The 20,620-nt window shown below is 39.8% G+C and overlaps 1 protein-coding gene across 5 annotated transcripts in view; it reads left to right on the top strand.

The window, feature by feature from the left end:
* The window catches only part of MAPK10 (mitogen-activated protein kinase 10), a 261,308-nt gene that overhangs the window by 190,563 nt on the left and 50,125 nt on the right, over nt 1-20,620 (top strand). For 4 of the 5 annotated variants that reach the window (XM_075929539.1, XM_006115340.4, XM_075929540.1 and 1 more), the window contains exons 6-9: nt 942-1,000; nt 2,573-2,711; nt 4,765-4,930; nt 8,036-8,107. In XM_075929539.1, coding sequence (XP_075785654.1) covers nt 942-1,000; nt 2,573-2,711; nt 4,765-4,930; nt 8,036-8,107 — 436 coding nt within the window. Of the gene's footprint in view, nt 1-941; nt 1,001-2,572; nt 2,712-4,764; nt 4,931-8,035; nt 8,108-18,798; nt 18,871-20,620 lie in introns of all 5 variants that reach the window. The other variant, XM_006115341.4, reaches the window with a different exon arrangement.

The following is a 20,620-nucleotide window of genomic DNA, read 5'->3' as shown; positions in this document are numbered from 1 at the left end:
ATACCCCAGGAGTGCTCTCCTGTCAACAGCACAAACCCTGGTCATGGGGATAGAAGTATTTTGTCTGAAAATGTACCCACAAACAGCATTTACATTGCTAGATTTTTAACAGCATAGTTGTATAGACAAAGTCTGAGATTCTCCCATTCTGAGGCAAAATGCAGGACAATGTAGCACTTTAAAGACTAACAAGATGGTTTATTAGATGATGAGCTTTCGTGGGCCAGACCCACTTCCTCAGATCAAATAGTGGAAGAAAATAGTCACAACCATATATACCAAAGGATACAATTAAAAAAATGAACACATATGAAAAGGACAAATCACATTTCAGAACAAGAGGGGGATGCAGGGGGGGGGGGGGGAAGGGAGGAAGGTAAGTGTCTGTGAATTGATGATATTAGAGGTGGGGAGAGTGGGATGTTTGTGAGTTAATGGTATTAGAGGTGAGATATGTGTTAGAGGAAGACATCTGGGAATTAGATTATTGTAATGAAAGAACATCTGTCTCAAAAAAATGAAGGAATGTCCCCAGAATAGAAAGCCATGTGTTAGTGTTTGTGTTCTTCCCTCAGACATAGCCTTAATATATCAATAATGGCCAGTGACTGTCCCGGAACTGACACATTTGTTTGAATTGAGACTGAAATTTGAACCAGCAACTCCAGAATTCACAAGACTAATTCCGTTAGCATTGTGGCTAGTGGCTGTTCATCACCAACTGCTCTCACACACCCCTTCAAGTGCTTCCTGAAAAATAATGGGGCTTTGAAAAATTGTTTTAAAATTTGCCAGCTGCTCACGAGCAACTGTAGTAGTACCTGCCAGTGCAAACTGAACAGTGAAAAACAGACGATACTATGTAATACAGAAGTCCTTCAAAATGTGATCAACTGTATATGTTTATCTTCTACCTCACCCTTTCTTACTCTGCTTTTCAGATTATCAGTTTATTAAATGTCTTCACACCACAGAAATCTCTGGAGGAATTCCAGGATGTGTAAGTAACAAAGGCAGTAATTAACCTAAAGCTTTACAGGGAGATGGGTCCTGATGCTATATAGTGAAGATAAAAATCCCAGACTAATAAAACGGATGAGTTCTTTTAGAGAATTTATCTTGTGGAGATGAAGCTTTAGATTTGAAAATGTAGACTATCTGCCAGTCTATTTTAGGCATTTATAAGGCACCAATTACCTTGTATCTAAGTGCTGGAATAGAACATTTGTGCAAAGCATACTAATAGCTGTTCTTCAGACAGATAGGGTTGAGGATTGTGAGCATTTGTAAGGAAATGTACTTTGTTCCTTGGTTATTGGTTTGCTCAGGAAATGTTGATGGATAAACTCCCTGGTATATGTGGGAGTGCATTAAAATGTGGTGATTCACTATGAAAAAATTTCCTTCTAAAAGGAATATTTTTCCCTTTCATATTTATTGTGGGATAATCTTTGTGTAAAATTTTCTACCTTGGGAAATAGTGGCAAAGTGTGGAGAATTAATAGAAGCTCCACTGAACAACAGCATGGACAACACTGCCTTACTTTCAGATAGTCATAAGTGTTGCTGTTTTGTCAGCTAAATTGCTTCTGCCTCTCAGTCTGTATGTCCTTGTTTCATATTGCAATATCAATACTCACAAAAAGGTTAATAGCTTTGATTGGAGTCAGGCAAGTACTGTCCACATGTCTGCACATTTTGCTGTTCCTTTGCAACAGTTTCATTGCTACAGTCTGGTGCAGAGTTGGTGATCTGATTATATGATTACAGATGAGTCTGAGTCGTAAAGCTCAGATATAAATCTAGGTCTAGAGTCTTCCCAAAATTTGAAGGAGTTCAGATCTGGTGTCTCAGGTTAGGTCCATATCTACTGAAGGACAGAGCTGGCCAGTTAAATGTGTTAACTAACCCTTTTGGAGGGCTGAGTTTAAAATCTGATTAAAACCATCACTCAGTCTTATTTAGCAAAAATACAGTGTACAGTGAAATTAGTTAATACGCATTAAAGTCTCATGAGATCACCTAATTTTATAAACACTTCAAACAAGTTTATTGTGGTAATATATTTACACCCTCCACCTCTTTCATCAGCCTGTTGATCTCTGGGAGCAATCTTCTGGTTCCATTGGGATCACCATTTCTCATAAGGATTAAAAGCCAAGAAAAGGTTTGCTGTTTGGTGCACATGGTCCTTTCATACTGATGTCAGTATGTTTGAATATCCTGCTGTCTTGTGTGCCCATGCTGAACACAGTCACTGTACTGTGGAATGTGCCAGGTAATCCTTGATATTTCAAGAATGCCAATGGGAAGTTCTTAGAATGGTGACAGTGTAGCAGGTGCAGGGAGAGACAAATCACAGAATGGGTTTTGTATTACTGCGTTCTATGCTGAGGCTCAGGTGAATGGCCAGTTCAAAATCTTTTCCCCATCTGTATTACCATTTCATAGTGGAAATAAAAAAGAAACAGATTGTGAAGAGAGAGAAGTAAATGTTGATGATTGTACAAAAGATACTGGAAGCTCCCAGGCTGTGCAGGCAATAACTGTATGACTTAACTCTCCTATCTAGTTACCTAGTAATGGAGTTGATGGATGCTAATTTATGCCAGGTGATTCAGATGGAATTAGACCATGAACGAATGTCTTATCTGCTCTACCAAATGCTGTGTGGGATCAAGCACCTTCACTCTGCAGGAATCATTCACAGGGTAAGGGGACTGCACTTTGCAAATTTTATGATTCAGCCCCTTCATCAATACCCTGCGTTCTCAATGTAAATATTGAGACTTATCTGTCATTAGCCTTCATCTCTGGCAATTTAGCTGCATGGTTGTATACAAGGAATGAGGACATTCATCACTTTAACAAACAAAAACAAGGGAATGAGCCATAGGCGGTGTACGACACCTAAGTGATTAAGATTATTGGGGAAGGTGGCAATAACTGAATTTTCTTCTTAAACTACTGCTGATTATATGCAGGCTGACAGCTTAATGTAGCCCAGAAATATTATAAACTGTTGTCCATTTACCGTTTGGTGGAATCCCACGCAGAACTGTCTAGTCACGTGTAAATGGTTCTCCTCATTGTTTTAATTTGCCTAAATGCATGAAAAGACTATAAAACATAAGTTAAGTGTGCCCCTAATATTGTTTTTCCATGTAAGCAATTGCTGTAGCTACCACAGAAATTAATGAGAAGACGGCCTATGCAATTGTTGGTAGTAGATTACGTAGTCTATATAATTGTGAACAAGGTGGGAGGTGGTCCAGCTGACTCTGAATACATGGGAAAATGTCTGAGACAACCTGTCTCTCAAGATGTGGCCCATACTATGAAAATAGCCTGGGAACCTGTGCTCAACCTCCTCCCACCAGTAATTTTATGGCTCTTGAATGAAAGGAAGGAAAGACTGCTGACAAGATTTTCAGATTGAATGTTACTTCATAAAATACAAAGACTTTTGTTCCTAAAACATACTGGGCTACGCCTACACATGCATGATCTTGCGCAAGAACTCTTTTGCAAAGAGAGCATCTACACTGGCATGTGCATTTGCACTAGAGATGTGCTTTTGCGCAAGAGCATCCATGCCAGTGTAGACGCTCTCTTGTGCAAGAAAGCTCTGATGGCCATTTTAACCGTAGGGCTTTCTTGCGCAAGAAATTCACATTGCCTGTCTACACTGGCCTCTTGCGCAAGAACAGTTGCACAAGAGGGCTTATTCCTGAGCAGGAGCATCAGAGTTCTTGCGCAAGAAGCACTGATTTCATACATTAGAACATCAGTTACTTGCGCAAGAACTCGTGGCCAGTGTATAGAGGCTGTAATATGTTTGGCATTTATAGTTGCCATAGTGTACCAATTAAAGAATGCTTCAGGTTGTTTTTGTAAATAAAATACCCACATGGAGCTGCATATACAGTTTATGATGGTTCCAGCTATGGGAGCACATTGGGCATTGTCCTGCTCAGAATAAAGCATAAAATAAAATAAATATTTCATCATCTTGATTCTGTAAGTCTTTTAGAGGCATTAATTCAACAACAGAATACTTCCATTATCCAGAGGAAAATACTCCTGGGCCAGAAGGGACCAAGGTGGTCATCTACTTTGACCGCCTGTGTAACATAGGCTATAGAACTCCCCAAAATAATTACTTTTGAACTACAACTTATCTTTAACACATCTTGATATAAAAATTATCACTGATGTAGAATCCACCAGGATCAATATTATTTAAATGGTTAACGACCATCACTATTAAAAATGAATGCCTTTTTTCCAGTCAGAATTTAGCTAGCTTGAGCTTCTAGCCATTGAGTCTTGTTATATTTTTGTGTGCTAAATTGAGGAGCCTATTAAGTATTTATTGCTCATATAAGAACTTGATGTTCTGTGATCAACTCATCCCTCAGTCTTCTCTTTGTTAAGTGAAAGAGATTGAGTTCCTTCAGTAAGAGACATGTTTTCTAATGCTTTAATCATTCCTTGACTGCTCTGAAATTTCTCCAGTTTAGCAACATCCTTTTGATGGTAGCAAGCTGCATGAAGGCCCTGGACTGAACCAGTACAGTGCACATTCCAGTAGGGGTGCCAGATCAATAACAGGATTCAGAGACATGCTAAAAACTGTCTTCCATGAATTACTGCACATGCAAAGAGCAGCAAAGTGTTTAGAGATTCACCTGAAGTATTGATCCAGATTGCATCACCTTCCTAGATGGCAGACATGTCTGTTTTCATTTGTCTCTCTTGCAGGATTTAAAGCCAAGTAATATTGTGGTAAAATCTGATTGCACATTGAAGATTCTGGATTTTGGACTGGCCAGAACTGCAGGCACCAGCTTCATGATGACTCCATATGTCGTCACACGATATTATAGAGCTCCGGAGGTCATCTTGGGAATGGGCTACAAGGAGAATGGTAGGGCTGTACCTCAATAGCAAAGACAATGTGACATGAAGGGCAAGGGCTACTTTTACAATTTATGGGCACTAGGAGAGGTAAAGAACATCTTGAATGTAAAAACCAAAGTCATGTTAGATCTGAATTTTTCATTATGATGATCAAACTGCAGTAACTCATTGTACTTGGGGGGATGCAGTTTGCATTGAATTGAAACATGGTATTGCAGAGTAACAACAAATCCTTTGCCTCACTGAACAGCTAAAAAAGCCTTTTCTGACTAACATGTCTTCCAAAAATGCTGTTATGACCAAAAAACAATGTGGGAACCATTAGGGTTGATGAAATAATCTAAAGCCAGCTCTTGTGAATCTCAGACCTCTTCTAGTGAGGAGGAAAGAAGAAAAAGGGACCAAGCCAAATCTGGAATCCAAACATTCCTAGGTATTTCAAGATCCAGATTTGAATCTCCTGAATGGCTTCTCTCTGTATAATAGGCTGACCTAAAATCCCAGACTCTAATAACCCACTGCTAGAGTGTACAACATCTAGATCAGTTTGAGCTCATTTTTAGTGGAAAGAAAATGGAGGAAGAGAAGGAAATTGAACTATTTTTCTGTTGTTTTGCTTGCATGTACCCCCCTAGCAGTAGCTAGAGGGCTGTGCTGTGAAAAACCTACAGTGGTATGTATCTTTCTGTCCCTGGACAGGTTTTAGGTTTCAGGTTTCAGGTAGGGCTACCATATAACATAGGAGCCTATAAAAACAGCTCATTATACGAGGGCTAAAGGGAACACTTTATTGAATACATAGTTCTTGTTCTATAATATTATTCTAGACTATAACTAGATGGTAGGCAGTCCTGGTTGAAAAGAAGAATAGGAAATCTACTGTAGAAGCTTCCAGAGCAATCTCCCTGTTAGATGAAGAGATCTTTTCCATGACAAATGTAATGTGAAAGTAGAAGCTCAAAACTGTTTTATTTTAAGTTGGAGAATGCAGTAGAATGTGAAGTAAATAGCTGAGCATCCTTCAGCAGACAATGATATGGTTTGTTTTTTTAGGTGGATTTCTTTACTCAAGCAGTAATACAAGTGTGCTCACAACACATCCGTAAGCTATTTCATTACACAAATTGTTGGTAATATTAATGGATTCTCAAAGTGGGTTTTAATGCTGTAGTAATTAGGAGAAATGAACGTAAGTGCTAAATATGCTGCACCTTAGCATTATGATAAACTGAGTACCTCCAAAAATCTTAATTAGTATCAACATGCATGTTGTCATTCCCTAACCCAGATATTTGGTTCTTTTTATTACCCTGCCCTCCCAAAAGAGCTCAGGCTTTGTGTGATTCTCTCAAAGAATGGGACTGTTAATGTGTTTGCTGTTGTATTTGTGGTTTCACGCTGATATGAATCTTGACAAAGTTTGGGGCACTTTTGTAATCAAGTGAAAGATTTGCTGAGGTGCTCAGAATGTGTGCAGTCCTCAACGGGGTTGATTGAGTGTCCTAGAAGTTAATAGAGAGATCCCCATTCATGGGCAATGGATCAGGTTCAAAGTGAGTAAGGAGCTTTTCTCTTTCAGTTGAACAAGCTAAAATAGGTAAACATTTTACATTTGGAAAATATTGAATAAAGAAAATACAGATCAGCAAATCTGAGGAGCACTAGGGCCCTGAAGTCAGTGGTGGGAAAAATTGTTCTCTGCCCTGCTGCTCAGGCCTTTGCTGAGATACCATGGGAGCCCTTTTCCTCCCCACTTTGTATGCTGACTATGAAGATTGTTCACTGCTTTCATTTTCTCTCTGCACCTAGTTGGCACCATTTTGTTACACTTTCCTTGGAAGGAACGAAAACTACCACAAAGATGAAAACTCTAACCCTATCTCAGGCATGCTTTAGCTGTTCTGTGCACCCACTTACCTCTACCCTCCTTTCCCAGGTTAAACACTTCACCCTTGTTTTGTTTTACCAACAAGAATAAAACATTTTGGTTGGTTTGATTTTTTATTTCCTTTTAAAAAGGAGTAAATGGGAGAAGAAAAAGAGGAGAAACTGGTTTTATAGACCAAAAACTTATCATAAAACAAGGATTCAAATGTGGGAAAATATGATAGTTTCTTGAAAATTATTTTTTCTTCACTATTTGGAGTGCTGATCTTTTCTTTCTGTGAATGGTTTATGATCAAGTATCTGTCTTTTCCCTTCACTTATACAATTTCAAGGAAAAACCCCTATGCATACCAAACAGATGAACAATGCACACTGCATCCAGTACATGAAGGCAGGATGGGAAGTATAGAAACCTTCATAGAATATGATGGTATTCAGTCTATGCATCATTCTGCCCTTCAGTATCTATAAAGTATCCAGCATAGGTAGCGTGTGCCAGACTTTGAGTTCTTTCCCTACAGAGAGCTGGCCCCAAGAAGGAGGTGATTCCAGGTGGTCACTATCTTTTTTTTAAAGTAAAGATTTATTTGTATTGTATTTTCCCTCTGACTAAGTGAATTTTGTCCATGCAGCCAGCACAGCTGTATATCTCTATTTTATGTTCTGGCTAGCTTTGTGCCTTTTTAGCATGTGGGTTCCACACAATCTCAGGGACAGGATAAGGGGAAAATGAGAGAACTCCCTTTTGAGTTCATACCTTTGTTTTTCACTTGTCATAGAAAGCATAGCAGTAAACCTTCTACTAATATCCTCTGGGTGTGCTACATTTCTATCATTAATATAGATCAGACACACTTTCAGCTGATCAGTTTCCAACACATGAAGCCTACTTATAAGTCCTTTGTGTCCAGATGATTTTTTCATGTTTCTTGAATCAGAAAGAGACTCTATTGACAAACCTCTGTTGGTTTTCCTCTGAAAAAGGTGCATATTTTGATTTTAGCTAATGTAACAAAAGCTCTGACAATGCTGATATTTCAAATATTTTTCCAATTGTGCTGAGCCTGATGGTGCTTTTATTTATTTACTTATTTTAGCATTTGGTATGAGGAGAATAATTGTACTTATTCTGATCAACCTGCTCTTTTTCCCCTCCTTTAGGAGTGAAGTGACTTAGTTAACTTTGCTTTTTCCCCCCTACACTTCCCTGTCTCTGCTGTTCTAGTGGATATATGGTCTGTGGGATGCATTATGGGAGAAATGGTTCGCCACAAAATCCTCTTTCCGGGAAGGGACTGTATCCTTGTGCCATTTGCTGCAGCTTATTTTTCTCCTCCACCCCATCTCCCTTTAAACATATAATGTATATTCCAGGACTGCATGGATAAAAGCATAAAGTTGAATCTAAGAGGCATGCGTAATTCTGAGTAGAAATAATCCAATTCATTAAATGATCAAAAAATAAAGAATCAAAGTTGAAAAACAGATACTGAATTATTTAATTCCAATCTCCATCTTTTATTGTTATTTTTAACCTTTTAGTCCTGTTTTATGTAAAAAGTGTATAGGCCATGCTAACAGAAGAGAATACAGAAAACAAATGGAATGATCACAAACTTGTTAGCATTCCTTATTGATTACCCTTTCACGTAAAATAAAATGAAACCCTATCTTGGCCCAGCTAATCCTATAAATCTGTTTTTCTGCTTCACCATTTGGAAATGGTATCTTCATGATGTTTGTGGTGACATCATAATCTTTTGCTCGCTAATGCATCATTGATATGGATTCATCTCAATGTTGTATGGGCTCAAAGTTAAGTCTATACAACATTATATTTCCAAAATTTTTGACTTGTCCACTTTAAAACAACCGTATATCTAGTGTGCTCTCCAAATTTGCTTGAAATCAGATTCCTGTTTATTTGAAAATGGACTTTCCTTTACTTGCATGAGGCCTGTGTCCCTCTCTGTCTTAATCATCTAGCTTAGATAATATTATTTTTACCACCTCTGAGGTGGTGAAAGTAATATTAGAAAATGAAAACAGAAGAGGAGATGAGTACTTAGCTTTTGACTTGGCAAAGGCCGAGCCAGAGCAGCTGCCTGAGGTATGTGGGAAATGTATTTGTGCCCATTGGAATAAAAAATGCAATAGCATGACACACATGTTTCATTTTCCTAAAAAATGGGAATTCATTATGACAGATTGGCAGAAGAACATCATAAAAATCTGGCATCAGAAGACACTGGCAGAATGGATAACAAGCTTATTTTGAGAGACTTAGGTCATAGGCACTAATTATTTTTTTCTGGCTCTCAGTTGATTCATGTAGTGTTTAACAAAGTTATGTAGGCCATGTCTACACTACCACCCTAGTTCGAATTAGGGTGGTAATGTAGGCAACTGGAGTTGCAAATGAAGCCCGGGATTTGAATTTCCCGGGCTTCATTTGCATCTCGCCGGGCGCCGCCATTTTTAAATGTCCGCTAGTGCGGACTCCGTGCCGCGCGGCTACATGTGGCACGGACTAGGTAGTTCGGACTAGGCTTCCTATTCCAAACTACAGTTACTCCTCGTGAAATGTGGAATGAGGTGTACCGGTAGTTCGGAATAGGAAGCCTAGTCCGAACTACTGAGTCCGCACTAGTGGACATTTAAAAATGGCGGCGCCCGGCTATATGCAAATGAAGCCCGGGAAATTCAAATCCCGGGCTTCATTTGCAACTCCGGTTGCCTACATAACCACCCTAGTTCGAACTAGGGTGGTAGTGTAGACATACCCATACAGACCTTGCAACTGGATTTATGTGAAAGGAGCCTTATGGATCCCACCCAAAGCCCAAGGCAAACTGTGGGATAGTTTTACTATTTTATACCATTGTGAACCCCGCCCCCCCAGGTATTTTATTGTTACCCTTTCAAAGCCAGTATTAATTACCCTACTTTTTGGGAATGGAGTGGGGAGAGAACTGTTTTGTCAGGTAGGGGGGTGCAGGGTATAAACTTATTCCCAAGATATTTATTTGTTAATTGATCTGAACCAAAAAACAGGGTCATAAAGCCTAGATTGTGTTTGTGTCTAAGGTTCCTTTTTTTCCTCTCTCCCCTGTTTAAATGCAGAGATCCAGTTAGCATTCTCATTATAGTAAGCCACTGAAAAGCACTTATTCAGCAGCAGAAATATCACTGAGAGCCTTCTTGACAAAACTTTTCTTGTAGCATCTTAGGGTGTTTCTGATGAAATTCAGCCCTCCAGCTGAAAGGAGGGGTCTCTCTATATAGAAGTATAAATCTTAATTTCTTTGTAATTGCTAAAGGGAATGCTGTGGTTCTTCTTTTAAAAGATTCAGAGCTGCTGGCAAGTTTGAAGGAAAGGCTTATCTAGGCATCCCAAAGCATAATAACCATTCAATTGGGTCTATTGGGCATGGAAATTAAAGTATACAGAGGACAGTTTGCTGACTAATGGATGTTTATTATCAACGATCTGTTTGTAGGTAATGTTGTAAAAAATCCTAAATTCTACGTAGAAGTCAGCATAATAGTCTCGTCCCAATGGCTATGGGCATACGCACATGACTTCAGTTAGCACTAATGCAAGTTATGCATCAGAATGAGACTACATCTCAGAGATTTGTTGCCAAATGTAATAATCAAAATTAGGAAATCTCATAAGAGAAATCCAGCTTTTGACATAGTTTCAGCATGAGTTGCAGACCAAAATGTCTCAGAAAACTGTATCTAATCAAATCCTAGGTTCTTCCTCAGTTTTTACTCCGTTCTTACTCCTAATTAAGCCAGTAAGCTTGAATAAGGACTTTATATTTTTTTTAAAAAGTAAGGACATTAGGATATAGTCAAATTTCAACACTTGGACACTGCCAAAAGTAAGCAGAACTTCTGAAACCTCTAGTTGTTTGGAAACTCTAGTCTCAAGTCTTGCTAATGATGTGTACAAAATCTCATAAGATTTCATTTCGGAAATGCACTTTGTGCACTATGTAATGGAAGGAAAACATGAAACATTACGTGAACTCAGTTATTTTGAAATGAGAAAATGGCATGCTGAAATCCAGACTGGCAATCACACAATCATCCACACAAACATCCTTCAAAAATTATTTGTTGAAATACTAATTTTTAATGTGGATTTTTTTTTTAAATTTCCCAATGTTGGAACCTTTATTTTTTAGAGTAGGAAAGTGATACAGTTTATTTCTTGCATGAAAGTGGCTCTAGTATGGAGATGGGTATGTGTGTATGAGATTAATGGTCAGATTTTTTGGAAGAGCTTCACTCCCATTTAAGCATTTCAAATGAAGAAGCCAATTTTGCAAAGTACTCCTACTGAGAATAGAGTGAGTAAGGCTAAGATGATTATGTTGTGGAGCTCACAGAAATCATGCAATCCCTGTCTTCCTGTGACCTCTGTGACATGGGGGTCGGGGGAAGAGGAAGACACTGCTGACCAACTGCTGCTGGTGGCAGGGGACTCTGCAGCAGCCTAGCCTCTGGTGGTGGTGGTGGGACCCTCTGCAATTGACCGGCTGTTGCCATGAGTGGCAACCTAAGTTCCCCCAACTTCAGAGCCTACATCCCCAGCCAGAACCCTTGTGCCCCAGCCATGAGCCCCCTCCTGCACTCAAAAACCCTTTGGCCCCACTCCCCGCCATATGAATTTAATGTGCCCCAATATGAAGGTGATATGTCACAAATTACTTCCTCATTGGTACACATAAGAAAATGAATTCTGCCTTGGGGTGGAAAAAGTAGAGGGAAAATTGGCTGTGACATCTGAGCTGCCCAGCCACCACTTGTAACCACCTCAAGCAGCTGGGGCCCCCTGCAGCTCCTAACCACAGGTATCCTGGACCTGCTCAACAGATGCAGGTGAGGGAGGGACCAGAGTTTCTCAGTGGCCAGGAACAACTGTTCCCCTGGAACTCCCAGCATTACAAGGTATATGGGGTCGCCCCCCCGCAACTGCTACTAATAGGGTCCCTGCAATTCCCACCCTCTGTAGGGGACAGCAGAGTAATGGGCCTTCCTCCCTCCCCATTTTGTCAGAGATTTTATTAACTTTACGTTTATATATTTACTTCTACAGGAATATACAATAGAACCTCCGAGCTCTGCAGGCAACGGAGGTTGTTCATCACTCTGAAAAACATGGTTGTTCTTTCAAAAGCTTACAACAGAATATTGACATAATACAGCTTTGAAACTTTATTCTGGAAAGTAAAATGCTGCTTTCTTAGCGGCTTACATTTAACACACTACTGTATTGTATTTGGATGGGTTTTTTGGGTCTCTGCTGTTGCCTGATCGGGGTGTTGTAAGGTGGGTGCGCCAAGTGCTAAAGGAACACTTTTGGGCGAGATTTAACATGTCAATCAATATTCCTTGTGCAATAGTGCTAGGTGAGGTGTAGCTGTACAGGCCCATGAGGACAGGCCCGCCGATGGGTGCAGCACAGGTGTCTGGAGATTTAAAGGGGTCTGGGACTCCCAGCTACTGCCACTGCTACTGCAACACTGGTTGTGGGTGTTGTCCCAGAACCTTTAAATCACCCACTGGAGCACCACGCTGTGCATTCCAGGCAGTGCTAAGGGCTGGAGGAAGGACCAGCCCCGTGCTACAGGTGCCTGTACCTAACCCCACCCCTTCTGCCCAAGGCCTTTCCCCTTCTGGGAGCACAGAGCTACCCATCTTGCCCAGGGGTCCACAGAGGCTGTTGGTGTCCCCGCATGAGGAGCACAGGAAAGGAATCTTGGAACCAAACTTTGGCGAGAACACAGAGCGTGAGGCGTGATACGCTCCCCTTTATGCCCATGTGTGGTAATGGAGGCACTACCACAATCAGGCCTTTTGTTAGTCTCTTGTGGATCTACTGTGGATAAACTGTCACTGTTTAACTATGATGAGCATAATCTGTTCTAGATTCCCAGGAGGTGATTGCTTTTATGTACCTGGCTGAATCAAGGTTTTAGATTAGAATATGGTATTTTGCTAGATTTGCTGGTATCCTGACAAATGAACATGCTAGAATTCATCATTATTTGTATTAAACTCAGAAGCCCTAAATTAATTTTTTGTGTGTTTCAAATTCCCTTAGACTTTCAGATGTCAGTTGCAGAGTAGGGAGATAAAAGGACTGTACATCAATGAATGTATAGTATCAGAGGGGTAGCTGTGTTAGTCTGAATCTCCATAAACAAGGAGAAGTCCTGTGGCACCTCATAGACTATCAGATATATTGGAGCATAAGCTTTCATGGGCAAAGACATGACATGCATCTGATGAAGTGGGTCTTTGCCCATGAAAGTTTATGCTCCAATAAATCTGTTGGTCTATAAGGTGCTACAGGACTTCTTGTTGTTAATGAATGTATAGTATCTTTAGTGAGAGAGAGAGAGAACTTTAAACATGTTAGGAAAATTGCAGAATTAATACTGTACCAAATAAAATACATTTGCATGAATCAAATCACCTGATAAAATGTATAATACTTTTTACAATACAGGCATACATTTTTATAGGGTGAATGTTCTGAAACCTTTTGTTGTAACTTTCTACCATATTTTTAAGGGAAATTTATTGAGGGAAACTGTCAAAGGAAGTTGTCTGAAGCCCTTTGCTTAATGGCAACATAATTATTGAGCTCAGAGATAAATATAGTCTTCTCACAGACTTAATTTAGCTAAATTGCCATATAGTCACCTGGGGAACAGTGCACTGTGCTGCTTAGGAAGAATCCAGACAATCTACAAATTAAGTAATGGAGTTCATAAGTAATGGAGTTCTGTACTATTCCACAGAAAGAATGGTTTCGAAACATAACATTCTATTTATTCATGTTTAAGCTATATAGTTTTGTCGTGCATCTCTTCCATGCTATAGGAAATATATGTGATACACCATAATCTAATTTGACAGCACACAAAAACTATAAACTTGAGAAATTCAGTGTGTCACATACTTCTTTAAATCGGAGTAACTCCAATGCACATTTTCATCCCAACTGTCATGATTGTGATTGCATTAGGGTCTGATTATGTGAGGCCCCAAGTTTCCAATGACAGGTGCTGAGTGGGGTTTGAGGAGATTTAGTAGCATCCACAAAGTGCTTAATCCTTTGCTGATTCAGTCTCCAAGGGTGTGTCTAGATTACATGGCTCCGTCAACAGAACCATGTAGATGAGTTTACTCGGCAAAGGGAAATGAAGCGGCGATTTAAATAATCGCTGCTTCATTCACAATAAAATGGCCACCGAGCTGTGCTGATCGAGGTTTAAAGGATCTGATGACAAAGTGTTCTGGGGTTGGCAGATCCCCGTCTAGACTACTGCGCTTTGCCGACAGTCAGCTGATCACCACAGCACGGCGGCCATTTTGATGTAAATGAAGCGGCGGTTATTTAAATTGCCACTTCATTTCCCTTTGCTGAGTAAACTCATCTACATGGCTCCGTCAACGGAGCCATGTAGTCTAGACACACCCCTAGGATCTTATTTACCCCGGCCAGAGAGCCAGCAGAGGTCTTTTTTGTAGACTTTTTGAGTAGTCCATAGTCCAAGCATTGGCCCTTTGTCCTGGAGTGATTTTCATCCCAGTGATTAATTAGAGTCTAAAAAGTAGCTTCAAAGTCCAGTAGATCAGCAAATATAATGTATATATGGGTAAACCTAAAAAGGGTCAGAGTTCAGATTCAGTTTGAATAAGCATCCAAATTTTTAGCCACTTCTATGAAGTATCTGAACCATTTGAGGCTGTAGAATTTTGCTGGAAATCTAATAACAGCTTTCTTGTGGTATTGCTAGTACATCTGCTTCATTTTTCAATTGAGGCTGTGTGGTATCTCACAGAAGGCTTTGAGCATTTTGTAGAATTGGGTCCTTTTAAGACTGTATCATGAGAAAGGGGACAGGTAAGAGGAAGAGGCAATTATACAGTGTACAGTCTTCGTCTTTCTGGAGAAGTATAAGGATCTTGCGCAAAATGGGGTTTTGTGCAAAGAAAAAGTCCACACTGCTTCTTTTTGCGCAAAAACCCCTTGTACAAAAAGAAACGGTAGAAAATGTGCTAATGAGATCACAACTTATGCTAATGAGACCCTCATTAGCATATTTTCTGCCGAAAGAACTCGCAGTGAAGACATAGCCAAATGGACTTGGAGATCAGTATTTTACAAATGAAGGAGATTGTGGAAGTACTCGTAAATTTTGACTATTTTTGTTAATTTTTCTGTGTTTTATTTCAGTGTACATTATTAATGTTTAAATAGCCAAGTGCCAGAAAGGAAACAGACTGTGGTGGAAAATTACTCAGAAGAAGTGAGGTTAGATGGAAGAGAACAAAATAATTTAATGTGCAGGCAGTAAACACAGAGGAAAGCATGAAAAAGGCACAGAGTTGTGAATGGGAGAAGGGAATGAATAAGACATTATGGGGCTGGGGTGAACATAATGGAGAGTCCGTGAATGAATGAAAGTTAGGGTTGCCAGGTGTCCAGTTTTGAATCCAACAGTCCAGTATTTGAGCTTTCTGTTTGGTAAACAAATTGAGAAAATATAAATGTCCGGTATTTTCTAAATAAGATGTAATATAGATTGTGATGTAATGTCAAGTGTGTCCGGTATTTTTGTTGAAACCATATGGCAACGCTAATTGAAAATAAAGGTATCAGGGAGGATAGAGTTATATGGAGCCATGAAGTTAAGGATGAGACAGGAGTTTGCACTTGATTAAGAAAGATCCTGGGAGCCAGTGACGAGATTCAAAGAGGACAAGAGAGGAAGACGTGAGGCAAGCCTGTAAATGGGCTGAAGTTTAGAGAGCAGCAGGGAAGAGGTTCATATTCTTTCTTAAACCACTTTGTCCACTCCTATCAACATATCAAATGCTTCGCCTTTCCAGGGAACATTGCCTTTCCAGCTGAGTGATTTTTGCTCCGGAGTGCAATGAGTTCTGACCCAACACCCTGGATAACGAGAATTTTTTTAATGATATCTCTTTGTTGTTAGTTTTTAAAAACAGCCCTTGGGTATTGCATTGTGGTTATAACATGCGAGTGCACAGTTACGGCACCTGTCTTTCAGATGTACCCAAAAGCTGGAGAAGTATTTCCTAGGAGAACTCTTTCAAAATGAACCCCTTTAAAATGGGCTGGTACAGGTAACCTCAGTGCTGACTAGCATGGTCAGACTTCCTTGGAATCTTCCCAGAGTTCAGACCTCAGCCCTTCTGTGAAATAAGCTTGGGTTGTTAAATATTCTGGACTGTCGGCATGTAAATGAGCACAGCAAGCATCACATTTTGCTTTGGATATCCTACATCCAGCAGTGCTACAATACATAGCTTTTCAAAGCAGTCTGTTTCCAGTTCTCAGTGGACAGATATCTGCACCATTAAAATATAAGCTCTCAGGAATGGCACTACATTGCCATTTCGGCAGAGGTGGAATGAAAGGCAGAGTATAAAGCAGTGGGTTTTCAAACTTTTTTTCTTATGACCCAGTTCAAGAAAATTGTTGATGCCCATGACCCAACACAATTTCACTAGAGTGTGGGCTCCGGAGTGGGGCTGATGATAACTTTGGGGCATAGGAGGAGACTTCAGCTTTGCGGGGTCAGGGCTGGGGCAGGGAGGGGCTTACCTTCAGTGGCTCCTGGTCAGCGGGGCAGTGAGGGTGCCAAGGCAGTTTCCTGTCTCTCCTGGCACTGCAGACCATGCTGTGCCCCCAAAGAAGCCGGCAGCAGGTTCCCAGCCAATGGGAGTTCAGAGCTAGTGCTTGGGGCAGGGGCTGTGCGCAGAGCCCTGTGCGCTTACCCCTCCCTGCAAAAGCCAGGCCTGCTCCTGGCCGCTTCAGGGGCATAGCGCACACTGCAGTACCAGGACAGGCAGGTCACCTGATCACTGATCACTTCAACCCCCTACAGCAACAAGACCAGTACTGGGTCTCGACCTGTTGTTTGAAAACCATTGGTATAAAGCAGCCTCCTGTCCCTTGCAGTGATTCCTTTCTAGATCAGAGCTAAGGCACACTGGCTTGGCAATGCGGGGCAAACTTGTTGCTTTCTGTTCTGTACCTGTAGTGAAGAACTGAAAACTCCAGACTGAGAGACTGAAGTGGAATAGTTTTTTGTGAACACAACATTCACACTCTCTCCTCTTGCCAGTTGTAAAAAATGTAAAGCCATTCACATCAGTATAGTTAGTCTTGAGTAACACAGGACTAAATTAAATTTAGAATTAATATTTAAATCTCTTTAAATATGCATGTTTGTATAGAGCCTAGAACTGGAGCATTAGTTCCTAATTAAGGCTTCTGGGCAATATTGTCTATAAATAACAATGAGGTCTTCAGTCTCTAGCTCCTAATGACTATTTAGCCTATATACTGCAAATTTGGGGTCTAATTAGAGATTTTAAGATCTGTTTATGAAAGAGTAAAAGGAAGCAAGAGAAACTACATATCTTTTCTCTGCAGACATTGAGTCAGATCCCAACGTTCTTGCCCAGTATGTTTGACTTTGGGAGTGTTCTAGGAGTTTCCTTCACAAAATTTCACAAAAAATATATAACTGAGTTCTTCCATGATTGGCTTACAGTATGAAAAGAGTTTTCTGTTAAACCATTACAGGATGTTTCCATAGATATTTTTAATGAATACTTCGCAAAAATAATATCAATAATTTCTTAAGATAACAAATGTATTAATGGACACACAACTGTTTGCTTTATCTTTTCCTGATTTTTTTGCATGTCATTTAGCTTGTTGCGATGGGAGCAGCAGTGATTTGCTTATTGCTACCAAGCAGCAGCCATTTTTCGAGATAGTAAAGCATCTCATATGCTAAGTAAAACACAGAACCTTGAAAGTTTGTTTTCCTTAGAAATCAAATCCACTTTAAGCCACTGTTACAAAATCAGAGTCTGCATTGAATCTTAAGAAGGAGTGAAGCAAACCACATGACACAGGTCTCTCTCCACACAGGTCCTGAACAACAATTTTTGTGTCTGCTATGGAATATCATAGAAAGAGCTTGGCAGATGCAGTTCAGTTTCAGGATTTGCTCATCCTCTGGCAATAACAAGGAGAAGAGCACCAATTTAATTACACTTTAGACTTCAAGGGCCTGATTCTGATATCATTTATGTCATTGTAAATTATGTGTAATTTCCTTAAAGCCAATTCAGTTGCACAAGTGTACAGAGGAGGGGAATCAGGCCTTTTTATTGCTCTGAATGTCAGCCCAGAATGGCCTACTTAGTGCTTTGTATCATAGCTGTTCCATTATAAAGTTAGCATTTCCTATTGTGCAGAATGAAAATCTTATGAGATTCTCAAGAAGTGCATACCCACTCTGAACTAGAGCCTTTGTTGAGAGTCAATGGAAGCGAGCTGACAGACTCCAAAGCATGCATTATTTAAGCTGAATGATCTCAACACATTTTATTCACATTTCGGAATGAGAAGTGGATCTGTTTTGTCAAGACCAAACTTTCTTTTGTCGCTGTTGGCTGTTCAGCTTTAAAAATATGCATGGATCTCCCATAGTTGAAAGGATTAAGGGGAAGTGATTTTCATATCCCCAAAGAATAAAAAGACCAGCATTTATTTACAGTGCAAACCAGTATGAATGCAAATGAGAACTTGAAAAAAATTAACTATTTAATTATAATTGAAAAAGTGCTTTGGCATGCATCTTATTCACTTTCTGGGTTTAAGAATATTCTCTCATTTTTCTGAGGAAAAAAATTGTGGAGTTAGTTTTACTTGACCCAGCTATACTCTCATCAAACATTGTATAAACAAGCATATCTCCTCTAGATATACCTTTCTGAGGAGTATAAGGCAGGTACTGCATCTGAAGGACAAATTTCAGGCTCCTGTACTTGGCGTGATTGTATAAGTTGTCTTCTCATTTATTTGTTGTTCTGTTGCTGTGTTCTTGTTTACCTTCATTTCATTTTTGTTTTCAGTTGACATGTGGTCAGTAGGGTGCATCATGGGCGAAATGATTAAAGGTGCTGTGTTGTTTCCTGGCACTGATCGTATCCTTCCTAGCAGCCATTGGCCTCTATAGCTACTTTCAATCCATTCCCTTCGGACCCCCGGTAGTAGACTGCTGCTGATATACATTTAATTTATCTGAATAACTGGAATAAGTCCCATTAAAAAATGCTTGCAAAGCCTGCACCTTGCTATAATGTCTTCATCTCCCAGTAAAAGGCTTACATGGAGAACGTAGTGAGTATAGTGCATGGATGATCTAACACAATTACATATTGTTCACCACAACCATCTTCAGCAGGTAGCAGCAAGTGGCCACTTATTTATTAGTTATATTACACTATAAATGTCTCAAACTATCTTTTCATATTTTTATAAATGACAGTATTTTTAATGTTCTAGTTATGTTTTATAGTGGGTAACATTAAAAATCAGTGCTTACATTATGTACCAGTATGTGGTGAATCATAGATATTATGCTTCAGGGATAAGACATGGTAACTTAAACACTACTCTTGGGTAAATGTTAATTTTCTAAGGGTGATCACTGTGTATAGAAACACATTGTAAGGCTTAAAAATCATTGCATTATACGTCACTTTTACTGTGATTTTGAAAAATGAAACTAGAGCAGATAAGCCTGACTTCTCTCCATTAAAGCAATTAATATAATTTTATGAAAGCAGGGTTCTTAATCATTGATATAAAGGACAGTATCGATAGAGTTTCTCAGAAATCAGGTCTGAAAAAGGTAACCGGAGTGTCATAGCTAAATACATTATATTTAAATACAGTATAAATCTACTATATAATTAAGAGAGTTTGTGTTTCTGCCTGTTTGATCAAGACCTCCTCCTAAATTATAAGAGCTAGGACTACCAAATTTGAAATACAGCTTCCTCGTATCATAACTTAAATCCAAGTAAGGGTTTGGTTGTGTCAGGAAAATGGGATGTGTCTGGAATGGGATTGCTTCTCAGAAAAAAAATACAGAAAAGAGACAGAATCGCCAAGCAGGTGAAAGAGGCTGGCTGATGGCATGTTCCCCCCTCTGGGACTTCCCCAGCCCTGAACCTCCCACCCTGTTTGCGCCCTGTAGGGAGGGTGGGGTGGGCTGAAGCAATCCACCCAATTCGTACAGGAATATTGCTAGCTGTTCCCTTTTATCAGGGAGTGAAGGGAAAGTGCATAATTTGCTGCATTCCTTACTCTGACTGGGGAGTGTGTGGGGCAGATGAACCTGGACATGCACTACTCCCCTTTTGTGCCCGCTGGAGCCGCACTGACCATGAAGAGATGCTTCTCCTGTGGCCCCCATGCTGCTGCTGTGAGAGAAGGTTGGAGTTAGTCCTTTCTCCATGGAACAGCCTGCATACCGAACCTTCCATCGCCAGCCCCATGCTAGAGCAATGATTTAAATGAAGAAAAACAAACAAAAATATTGAGTTAAGGACCTGAGCAAGGCTGGGTAAATCTTAATTGTATTATAAACACCACATATTTAACGATGACTATCTGGTTACATTTTCCAGACCTGAAGAAGAGCTCTGTAAAGCTTAAAATCCTGGGAGCATCGCAGCTGCAGCAACACTGAAAATAAATATAGTTAAATTCATTTTGAGTCAGTGGGCATAAGGGACCAATAGGCAGTGTGTTATTTTTAGTTATTTTTCAGTTCTGCATTTAGTGCACTAAAAAATCCTTTCTTCTGATTAAAGCTACCATTGACATTTCTATCTAAAGTTCAATAAATACTTCATTATTTAAACATGTATCAGTCTGAAATTTCTA

The sequence above is a fragment of the Pelodiscus sinensis genome, chromosome 5 (genome assembly GCF_049634645.1).
Source record: "Pelodiscus sinensis isolate JC-2024 chromosome 5, ASM4963464v1, whole genome shotgun sequence".
Lineage (NCBI taxonomy): Eukaryota > Metazoa > Chordata > Testudines > Trionychidae > Pelodiscus > Pelodiscus sinensis.
Note: the sequence above shows the minus strand (reverse complement) of the source record. Positions and strands in the feature narration are given on the sequence as shown.